The 11,558-nt window shown below is 36.2% G+C and overlaps 1 protein-coding gene across 2 annotated transcripts; it reads right to left on the minus strand.

The window, feature by feature from the left end:
- Window positions 1-266: 266 nt before the first annotated feature.
- On the minus strand, window positions 267-10,628 carry LOC142342317 (cholinephosphotransferase 1-like). Of its 2 annotated transcripts, XM_075393609.1 has the most exons (9): window positions 10,501-10,628; window positions 9,955-10,086; window positions 9,735-9,882; window positions 9,521-9,662; window positions 9,365-9,449; window positions 9,161-9,292; window positions 8,537-8,698; window positions 1,409-1,534; window positions 267-662 (listed from the first exon to the last, which is right to left on the minus strand). In XM_075393609.1, exons 1-9 carry the CDS (start codon window positions 10,618-10,620, stop codon window positions 396-398), a joined length of 1,314 nt encoding a protein of 437 aa, XP_075249724.1. In that variant the 5' UTR covers window positions 10,621-10,628; the 3' UTR covers window positions 267-395. The 2 variants fall into 2 exon arrangements, with proteins under 2 accessions (XP_075249724.1, XP_075249725.1); XM_075393610.1 differs by lacking the exons at window positions 267-662; window positions 1,409-1,534 and adding an exon at window positions 6,136-6,484.
- Between the last annotated feature and the right edge of the window lie 930 nt (window positions 10,629-11,558).

Consider the following 11,558-nt stretch of genomic DNA (forward strand, 5'->3'; position numbering starts at 1 on the left):
CATTGAAATGCACTCTGCAATATTAAGAAGTGATGTTCCAGCACCACCGAGCTCGTTTTGCAAGCCAAAAACCAGTATCAATCTCATTAAAAATACTTAGAAAGATCAATTGCCACCATACGTACCTTCAATGAACTCAGGGAGTAGTCAATTTTTTATTAGAACATGCATTCTGTCGCAAACAGAGCATTTGAATTTCTCATAATTGTCAGATCATGTGGGAAAAGAGAACATTATCATGATTTAATCCGAGTAAAACAAAGAAACTGTGATAACAACCTATATTAAACATCAACTTAATGACTACACAAAATTAGTTAAGCGCAAGTAAGTATGCTGTGTGTGAAAGACACCAATCATTGTCATTTACTCGTCGAAAATTGTCTAAATGAGCATCAAGCCTTTTTGCTCTTTTGTCGATTACTGCTTCTCGAAGCCGTGAGGCTTGGTTTGCCATTTGAAGTACTGCTACCACTAGTAGAGGTCATTCGGGCGGAGCTTCTGACAGTTTCGCCCGTGGAAGAAGACAATTTACTAATGACAGGGTTTTTCTGTTTCTCCAGAATGTGCGTGGGTACTGTTAATACTGGCAGGTTCAAAGCACCCGAAAGTTGAAGCAACACTCGGGTGACGTAAACAAACCAGTCTATTCCACACCAAATCTGAAACAAATTCAACAACTCCACATTCAATAATTCAAACTTTTTCTGGTAATAACGATTATTGTTTCAAAAACGGCCTGTTCTCAGTCGTCCTTTAGTTTTCCCCACATTTCCCGAGCAGCAACGCTCTTAGTTGGTAATTATGACATTCTTGTGTCAACACTTGCGTACCTATTTTTTTAAAAATAAAAACACGGTTTAGCATCTGCCCAAAATAATTTCATCAACGGTACATTGTAAATTAACAAGAAACCTGAAACACTATTTCTTTCTATGGATCATGAAATCTGGATAAGATGATGTTGCAAGTAGTGATAAAAGTTGAAGGCACGTAAAACTACGCCAGTTAAAGGTGGAGCTATTCATTATTTAGCCAATATGTTACGTGAACTTTATTTTACCATATCAAGGTTAACGTGTGTTTACAAAGTTCATCAGTAATTTGCAGTTCAATTGGCTATTTACGCAAAAGGATACGTACATGTGTGCATCAAAAGTATATTCGATGGACGATAATGGAAGGGGCCATCTCACGGACTGTTTAGTTGGGCCTTAATTCATTCACTGATTGGGGTCAAAAATTGTTATATCAAATAGGTAATTATAATGATTTAAGATTCTCCACTGACTGTTCGTTTAAGTAAATTTTTGGTAAGGTACATTTCAGAAAGTACAGTTTTACAACTTTTTGGTTAACGCATGGCTAAAATCATGAAAATGGGTCGAAACATGCGTGAAGTACTTACAACAGCTGCAGTGAGCACTAGGTGTTCTGGGAATAGGAAATTGAGATACTGATTCAGACAGACAATGCCTGGTCCCCACATTGTCAAGTCCCAGAACCACAATTCACTTTTGCACATGTGAGACACCTGAACAAACGCATGGTTCAATTGCGGACTGAACACAGTCGGAGCGTTAAGTTCATTAATCATGGCTGGTTAACTTTATCAACAGACCTCAATGCTTATCACCTTTTATAGATAAGATTACATCAATTCTAAGAAAAAAATTGATTGTGAATAGCTATGATAGAGATAGCTGAGTAATTTACAGCCAGCGAAACAGTTCAAACGCGCAGTATCTCACATGTGGTAAGATAAGCCATGGAAATGAATGTACGAAGAAAGGGAATATCTCGATGTAAGGCTATTCATTTAGAAAGAAAGAGCAATGCATATGGTCTTGTCAATTACCCATATTTATTCCAGGAAAAAATATTTTTTTTACAAAAATTTTCGTATCAACATTTTAAAGCTTGCCATCCACTGGGTAGAGGATCGCCGTTCAATCCACCCCCAATAATCGCAAAATTCTTGTATTTTGAGCAAAAGGAGAGAATATGGACAAGGAAGGGTTTGCTCCGAAATTTTCAAAATCCAAATAATGGAAAACCAGTGTATATCCACGAAAGATTGAGCAAATGCGATCTGGCATTGAAAGAGGACGCTGAAGCCAAACAATTGAAAGTGACAACTAAAAACTCGGCACCACTTGTTCAAATCCAGTCCGAAGGGATGACTCGTTATCTTGAACTTGATTCGACCAAAGATATTGCTGAGTTACAGCCGATTGCCAAGAAAATGGATCAAGTATTGAACAGATTTTCAATGAATGTCCACTCAAGTCAAAGACAAGCAAGCCGTACGGATACGAATTCAATGCAAATAAATGCAAACAATTTCAACACGCCTGTTCCAAAGTTATCAAAACCACCAAATTTCACGCCTGGAACAACATTGTCAACTAAGATGCCTTCTCTCAAACGTGTGCGCGAATCCGTTGAAGAAAATGAGTATAGAAATCTTCTGGAGGAGCTTAAAAGTGGGAGAGCAAATAAAGACGAGTTGCTGGACTTTGTTATGGGTCTCATAAGTGATTCACCTAATGCCAAAGAGACTTTTCTGGATAGTATTGAGGAGCAGCCGTTTCGGATTGAAGAGGACAGCGAAGACTATGTCACCTAAAAATTCAGCCAATGGTTCAATCAAACCTATCAAAAATGTATTTGCATCAAATTCCTGTAAAATTTTACATTTAAACACCAGATCCATTAAAAAACATTATGAAGAATTAGAGGCACTGATCTCTTGTTTTCAGTCTCCACCTTCCATAATTTGTTTAACAGAATCTTGGCTAACAAATGTAGATGATCCAAACTTATTCAAAGTAACTAACTATAATACTTGCTTGTCAAAATCAAGGGTTGGCAGGGGTGGTGGTATTAAGATCCAAATAAGAGACGAAGTAAGCTTGATTGAAGAGCTGAATTCTGATTTAGATGAAAGTCTTTTAGCCCATTTAAAAATTGGAGATTTGAAGATAGCTTTGTTAGTAGTGTATAACCCTCCAAGAGCAAACAAGCAAAATTTTATCTTTGAACTAGATAATACATTAGAAAACCTTAACGATAGTTATGACAGAAAATTTGTCTGTGGAGACTTCAACATAAACGTACTAGATACTAATCGATTGATGTCGACATATCTATCAACATTAAGATCAAATGGTTTTGAACTAAGTTTTCTTGAACCAACCCGCATCAGCCAAAATACTGAAACTTGTTTGGATCATTTTTTCCTGAAAAACTTAAAGGTTCAAAAAGCTTTTGTAATGGAGAATCAAAGTTATTGTGATCATCTCCCAAGTGCTGCAAATTGAAACCAATAATGGAATTAGTTTCTCGCAAACTCGCTTTCGTGATACCAGTTTTTTAAAATCCCCTAAGAAAATGGCTCTTTTTATTGAAACTCTTTCTGAGTCACTAGCCACAATAAAATACCAAGAAGTGGACGATGTTGACATTGCTTTTCAGAAGTTTGAAATTGCATTTAATCAAGAATTTGAAGTGTTTGCTCCTTATCGAATTCCTAATGGAAATAGGACTGGAAAGCCAGTTTGGTTTGATAAAACACTGAAAAATTTGATTTGCAAAAGAAATCAGTTGCACAAGTCGTGGAAAAAGGACAAAAAGAACCGCGGAAAATTAGACAAATTTAAAGGGCTACGTACTAAAGTAGAGAAATTAATCAAAGCAAAAAAGAAACATTACTATGAACAAATATTCTTAAAATGTGTCGGAGACTCAAAGCAAGTTTACAAATTTATAAATGAGCTCAAGGGCGTTACTTCTAAAAACACTAACATTCCTTCGTTATCGAAAAATGGTAAAAGAGTTGAAGATCACTTAGCAATTGCAAATGAGCTGAACAATTTTTTTCGTAAATATAGGTCCAAATCTCAAAGATGCAATTCCAAAAGAGGTCTTTGTCAGACCCCAGGTTAATAGTTCACAGAGTAAGTGGCTTTATCAAACTAATTGCGACGAAATCATTGAAGTCATGAACGACCTAAAAGCGAAATCATCTTCAGGAATTGATGATATCAGTACTATTTTGATTAAGGAAACAAAATCCCTTACATGCAAGCATCTTGTTTATCTTATAAATACCTCTTTTAAATTTGGTAAATTCCCAAGTAAATTAAAACGAGCAAAAATTGTGCCACTGCATAAGGCGGGAGCAAAAGACGACGTAAACAACTACAGACCAATTTCACTGCTCATTGTATGGAGTAAGATATTTGAACGTATCATGTATAATCGAATTTATACATACTTCGAAACATTCGATTTATTTAACCCTAATCAGTTCGGTTTTCGAAAAAAACATAGCACAATTGATGCAATGGCAAAGTTGACCGAAACAATTCGAGAAAACAGCAATTTGGAAGTTATTACTTTTTTTGTTGACTTAAAAAAGCCTTTGATACGATTGACCACGAAATATTGTTAATAAAACTTGAATTATATGGCATAAGAGGCATTTGCCTTAATTGGATTAAAGATTTTTTTATCACAAAGACAGCAATGTGTTTCGGTCAATAATTGTAACTCCTATTGGAAGAAATTAAATTGTGGAGTTCCACAAGGCTCAATTCTTGGCCCACTGTTTTTCTTGATTTACATAAATGACCTTCCAGACGTATGTCAATTCTGCAAAATTGTTCTCTTTGCAGACGATATAAACCTCATAGCAGGAAATATCGATTTTGATTCAATACAAAAAGACTTAGTTAATACAGAGAAATGGCTCAATGCGAATAGGCTGTCACTAAACTCTAAGAAAAGTTGTCAAATGAGTATTAAAATAGGTAACAGTGCCTCTAATTCCAATAGGCTTTGTGATTTTAAATTGAATTCTGTTAGTTTACCTGAATCAGAGAGCTGCAAATATCTTGGAGTACATATAGATAAAAAACTTAAGTTCACAACGCACATTGATAAGGTAAAAAAGAAACTGTCTGTTCAATGCGGAATTGTGTCAAAGTTAAGGCATTATATTTCAAAAAGTGTTTTATTGCAATACTATTCATCAAATATTAAACCAATAATTCAATACGGCATTTTGGTATATGGATGTGTTAATTACAGCACCCTTGAACCCCTAGGTTTGTTGCAAAAGAAAATTCTTAGACTAATTTTGTTCCTGAGGTACACAGAAAATGTCGCCCATCTTTTTGAGAAATATAAAATCTTAACTGCTCACGAATTGCATGTATACGAGTTATTAAAATTTGTGATAAAGTCAGTTAATAAAATGCATACTGACACATATCTCAATGATTTGTTTTCCTGTGAATCGCAATCAACCCATTTGACAAGAAGGTCAATGAAATGGTTGTTGAAAATACCAAGATGTAAACGAAAACATGATCAGAATTCAGTAAGATTTAGAGGTGCCAAGCTGTTTAATCTTTTAATGGAAAGCAATGTTCTACCACCGAATTTTGATCAGCTTTCAGGTTTCTCCTATGTCAATTTGGTGCACAAAATTAGGGATAACTTCATTTTATCAAATATTCAGCTAACAAAAACTGTTTTCTCTTAATCAATTTCCCATGTTCACATTTTTCAATTTTTTTTAATAATGGAAAAAAACCATCACATAACGCTTTACCGTGCTGTGGCCGGGGTTCACTAAAGGGGTTAAAAATTTGGTCAGAAGTTGAAAATTTTTTTGGTTTTATTTTTATTTTTTAATTTTTACATCTCTTGACAGGGCAATGTCCAGTGATCCTGTTGGGTCCGTTAATTGCCCTCTCTGAGTGTTTTGCAATTTTCTGTGTAGCCCAATGATAACTTGAAGCTTTCTGATGTTATGTAAAATTATAATTTAGATGTTCATTTATACTCAGAGGAATAAACTCTCTCTTTCTCTCTCATGGAGAGAATTGAACAGAGTTTTTTATCTTTGGCACAAAGCAACTAAACGTAAATTTTCAGTTTTACGTCTGCGCTGCTTTTCCAACTTGACTTAAAATAAGCTACCTGTCTAATAACAGCCTTTGAATGAGCAGTTACAACTGACTCCAATAGGAGTGTACAAATAAATAATATGTACGAGCATCACATTATAACATAAGATGTGTTCGTGTTCATAGGAATTACGTATAATATCTTGGTTGCGTGGTTGACATCTAGGATCCAAATCGTCTTCACGCAGTAACTCCGGTGATTTTCTTTTAGAGCCTGTATGTCATCTTCATTCAAGTCCGAAATTATTGTAAACTGAAGCTGACAGGGCTGTTTAAGGCAGCCGGCATATGAGGGTTGAATTTCAAATCGTTTTGGAAGTCGACTGTTTTTGCTCTTGTAGTGGGTGATCCTCGAGTACATCACTGTCCTGCGTGATGTCATCAGTATTCCTATTTTGGTTCGTTCTTTGCGATTCGTGAGTTGAATCCAAAATTGAAATCTCATGTTCCTTTACAGGTAATCCAATTGCTGAAGGTCGCACATCATGTTCCGATCTGGTGGGCGCCTACGTTAATTTAATTTTTGCAACGGCTTGTCTGTCCATTTACTTGATGTCGCGAGGTATTAACCACTCGCCTATCAGGGCCTTGTCATCAACTCTCAAACAACCGGTTTTGTTTGAACAACAAACTTTATTTTGAAGTGAGAGCAATTGAACCCACTCAAAAACCAAGAAGTGCGTGAAAAGTCACTTGAGAAGTCAAAGATTAATCTAGAAAAGCGCATAACGGTCAAGCGAAAAATTTGCATAAAAGACACACGTTTACAATATTTGCTTCTCATTCGAGAGCAATTAAAAACTTCAAAAGTCGTTGTCTCAGCTAGATCCGTTAATATATGGTGAAGTAGTCAAGATTCTCTAATAAATCCTTGAGACACATGCAACAAACACTAAAAACATAGCCGGCTTGTAAAACAGCAGGTAAAACGGAAAACGTGATTAAAAAGTAAAGCGAATTAAAAAAAAACATAGCAGGACAAGTCCTGAAGTACAATTCAAAACACTTTCAGTGACTAAACAAAAACTAGACCTAGAATGGACTATGAGTGAATTGGGAAAACCATTTCCAAAAAATTAGATGAAAAATCTGAAAATCGATGTCAATATGCCGCATATAAACTACTAGGCCTAGAATGGATTGGGAAAACCATTTAGAAAAAAGTCCGATCCAACAAATCGAAAAAAAAATCAAAGTGAAATTGACGCATGTGAACAAAAATCCTCCAGCGAGAAAGCGAATTTTCGTTCAAACACCGTTTTCTCACTCTACTTTAAAATTAGAGTGAAGAATTTTCACGCCCCAAAAATCACTCGATTTTTTGCTCCATTTCCTGTTTCGGCGTGACCAAAATCATTACTCCAATTTGACTTCAAAAATCATGAAAATGTGTGAACAGATCTTAAAAACATAACCGACTAAACGTCGGAAGAATTGCTCTCGAACGACTAGTGGGAGCTCTAATCGATTGCAGCATGCTTCAGATGGGGGCGGGGGGGAGGGAGGGAGGGGGAGCCTAAATGGGACTGAGAAGTTCAATAGTGGGCTTCAAATAACCACATTAGAGTTTAACATATACCACTATTAAGATTTAAAGTAAAAATGGCACCAGTTTCGGCGCACTTTTCATTTGACTTTTAGTATTAAATTGGCGCCAATTGAATTCAGCTGCTTGAAATTGTGATTGAAAGAGAATTTTAGATCAAGCAAAACGCACAAAGTCAAGGCGTAAAAGTCACTCGAAAAGTCAAAATTGTCAAGCAAAAATTTTGCATAAAAAAGACACACATGTTCACAATAATTGCTATGAACTTCGTTCAAGAGCAATTAAAAAGACAGCGCCCCAATACAATTCAAATTCTTTGAACTGTAAAAAAAAGGATAGCGCCTAAATAATAGCCGTTTAAGAGGTTGACGGTGGCTATTAATATATTACGCGTAAACAGACTTTCACTCGGTGGGCACTTTAGCAAATCCCTTCACTTCAGATAAAAAATTAAAATAAAATTGTTTAAATTAAAATGGCCAAAAACTTCTTAGATCTTGAAGACGATAAATGAAAATTTTTGCCCAGAAACTCCAACGCAGATCAGAACTAAATGTTTGCCCACCAATTCAAAAATTATGTAAATTTCACCAAAAAATAGTTACAACTAGTCAAAACTGATAAATGATGTGAAAATAGGCAGAATTACCCAAATTTTTGTGAACAAGATGGAGACAAACGGTTGAAAGCAAGCCAGCGGGTAAACGCTCCCAAGCATCAAAAACTTTAAAACAAATACTTTTCGGATAAGTAATATAGTACAATTATCGTGGAAAATATCGCGGATAAGTAATATAGTACAAATATTGTGGAAACCACTAAAATATTCTACGCTTCACTTTTTTAAGGATACTACTACTCATCTTTTTACGTGCGATACACACATCAACCAAAATTCACTTTAGAGGAAGCAACATTTGAGCAACCATTTGCTTTCCCATTGGAGAAGGGTCACAACATCTAAAAATAGCCGGCGAAATGAGTTAGATGATGGTGGTGATTGAGTACTTACAATGAGAATGGATGTAATTTTGGCGAAGTAGAATCCGAATAAGAGATAGAAAAGGAGAGCGTATTCCTCTGACACATTCGGCTGCTCCGATTTGTGGTGGATGAGCCACATGAACACAAAACAGCAAAAGATACTCTTCACTGGGCTCAACACACTCGAGTCCTAAAATTACTCCACTTCATTGCTGCTATACTTCTTAAATTTGAAAGTGTTATAAAAACAAAGCCGAAAGTCAAGAAGTTCCAGTCTGGAGTTCTGTTAAACGAATCAATGAAATCTTACCATAATAAGACACATGAATTAGAGCATAGAATTAAAGCGCAAGCTCCATGAGATAAGTTAAAAATAATCGAAAATTTTCTATTCTTTTAAACTTATCTGTTCAAACCCAAATCTGTTCAAACCCAAATTTTACAGAATGGAACAAAAATAACCATACTTTCCTGCCACGTACTCTTGGACAATCAAAATTTCCAGCCATAGGGAATATTCGGCATATGAAATTCTCAGTTTCTTCAATAAAAAGTTTCCATTAAATTCTATTGCAACTTTTCAGAATTTTATCAACAAAATTTTGCAAAGCCATGGGAGAAACAATCAGTGGAAGAAAAAACTTTGACTCACAGCGACTGTCGATCCAGCGCGCCCTGATCCACCTTGGATTAGAATTACATGAAGTCTGGTCAAAATGGATGGCACACACGCCAGTGTTCCGAAAACAATCACCAATATTCTCAGCTCACCCACAATAATTACCTGTAATCATTCCGTTTTCAAGGAACTGTCACAAGATATTTAGTTATTCAAGGTCACAAATCTAAAATTCACCTCTTTACCCCAGAAGTTTGGTCCCGCAAATGCCGTTAATATTAACTGCGCCATTATTACAACTTGAGCTTCCGTGATGTCAAAACTGAAACAATACCAAATATATACGTAAGAATTAGCATGGAAACAAAGTGTGTAGAGAAAAGTTAGACTAACTATCCGAAATGCAACACTCCCGTGCAGTACGTCAACCAGTGAGCCAAGTAAAAGTTGAAGCAAGTGAGAATAAACGAATACATATTAAATGCAGGATGTAGTCCCAGTCTTAGACTGATATTGTACACTATTGACACAATAACTAAAAAGAAATATCTTCATTTGTATAACTTAAACATGCTTCACAGTCTATTGTAAAAGGATGCCTCGTTACCTGTATTTACAGCGTCAATTCCATGGTCAAAAAGCTCGCCCATGGGAGAGGACATGCCAAGTTTACGTGCTTGCTTGCCATCGAGAGCATCTAATGTTTGATAGATAAAGAAACAGAGAGCAAAAAAAAGCAATGCCCATGCTGGCGGCTAAAAAGAAGAAGACTATAAGACTAATTATAAAACGGAATTCGGGCTAATAAATGAACAAAATTAACATACTTCTTCTTTGAATGTTGGGCAGGCAACGGCAACTGGCAGGAACGCGACAAAATTGGCCATAAGGCCAAGCAGAGTCAAAACATTTGGAGCCATCCAGTAAGGAACGTGCTCCACTAGAGATACCCAGAATTTCTAAAGCCACAAATCAGAGTGAAGGGGGAATAAATATAACCGGTCGGATCTATTGTTCAGCCCCTCCTCGTCGACCTCAAAATGTTTTCTATCACCTCAGTTACAAATTCTTGTTGGTATACTTATAAAGCACAATGCTATGTAAAAATGTGCATAGGGCATAAAACTCATGCCCACTAAGACCGCGCGCGGGGGGGGGGGGGGGGGTAGAATAAATCCAACTTGTTCTGTAGTTTAACCAATGATCAAAAGTATAAGAGCAATAATTTCCTCATCTTGCACGGCATACATTTACTAAACGGATCTTCAGGAAACTATTCTGTGAATAGATCCTCCTTAACTATAACTTACTAATACTGATAGGAGGAACAATTGGCACCAAAAGAATGCCACGTAATATGTGGAAAACATTACCTGATACATTGGGTCAAGTATAGAAGCACCCTCAGACTTATATTTATGTTTCTTGATATTTTCTATTTGTTTTTGATTGAGGAACTCTTTGTCCCACAAAAACAAGAATGAAGAACCCATATCTGTATAAACCTGAAACGGAACATCAATCCAAATCTCGAGCACTCTGCAACGAGAAAACACTTGATAAATATTTCTACTGTAAAGAACCCTTTAAACATACACGGCAAATTGCCGGAAAATAGCCGCCGTTGATTCCCATAACCACGATTGGGATTGAAATGATAGAAGAAAAGGGTCTTTCTCTTTATAACCCCCAACTTAGTGGTCAGATAACCTATAGCCCCCCTCCCCCATCATGGTAATTATACCACAATGGGGGGGTATAATTTCATGGGGGCTATAATGGGATATACCCGAAATAATAAATTAATTTCTGTACAAAAACATTTAAGTGCGAACTATTTTTCAGTTCACTGCCCGAGACAAGACCAGCCCAGATTGTTGATGGGTAACAGGTAGCAAATTAGCTTCTAATAAAGAAAACAAAACTTCTTGACCAGATGTTACTAAAAATAAGAGTTAGCATGCAACTTAAACTAGCTCCAAAAAATCAATCAAATCGCTCTCCTCATCAGTTCAACGCAATTCAAAATTCTTGGAACCTAAACACTCCAACATAGACAATCAGTTAATGAATCATGAGAAAGCAAAAATATTAACTAGCAGGTCGGTAAAAGCAACCTCAATAAAATGTATTTGAGAACTATCAAAATCCGTAGGACAAACAAATGAGCACATCCTAACCTTAACTTAACTGATGCATTTACCGAAACCTGAAAAATGTATACGATCCTGAAAATTAAAATAAATTCTCCGCAAAAATAAGGAAAATTAGCGGCATGGTCAGAAATATTGACCAAAACTGCTAAATCTGTACATAAATATGTTCTGTTCTGATGAGAATGAAACATCCGATTAACTTCCAAGGAAACGCCCTCGAAAAGAAGTATCTGGCTTAATCGAACCTGCGTGGGCGGTAAGCTGAAAACTTCTTC

The sequence above is a fragment of the Convolutriloba macropyga genome, chromosome 7 (assembly GCF_964194025.1).
Source record: "Convolutriloba macropyga chromosome 7, txConMacr16.3, whole genome shotgun sequence".
NCBI lineage: Eukaryota > Metazoa > Xenacoelomorpha > Acoela > Convolutidae > Convolutriloba > Convolutriloba macropyga.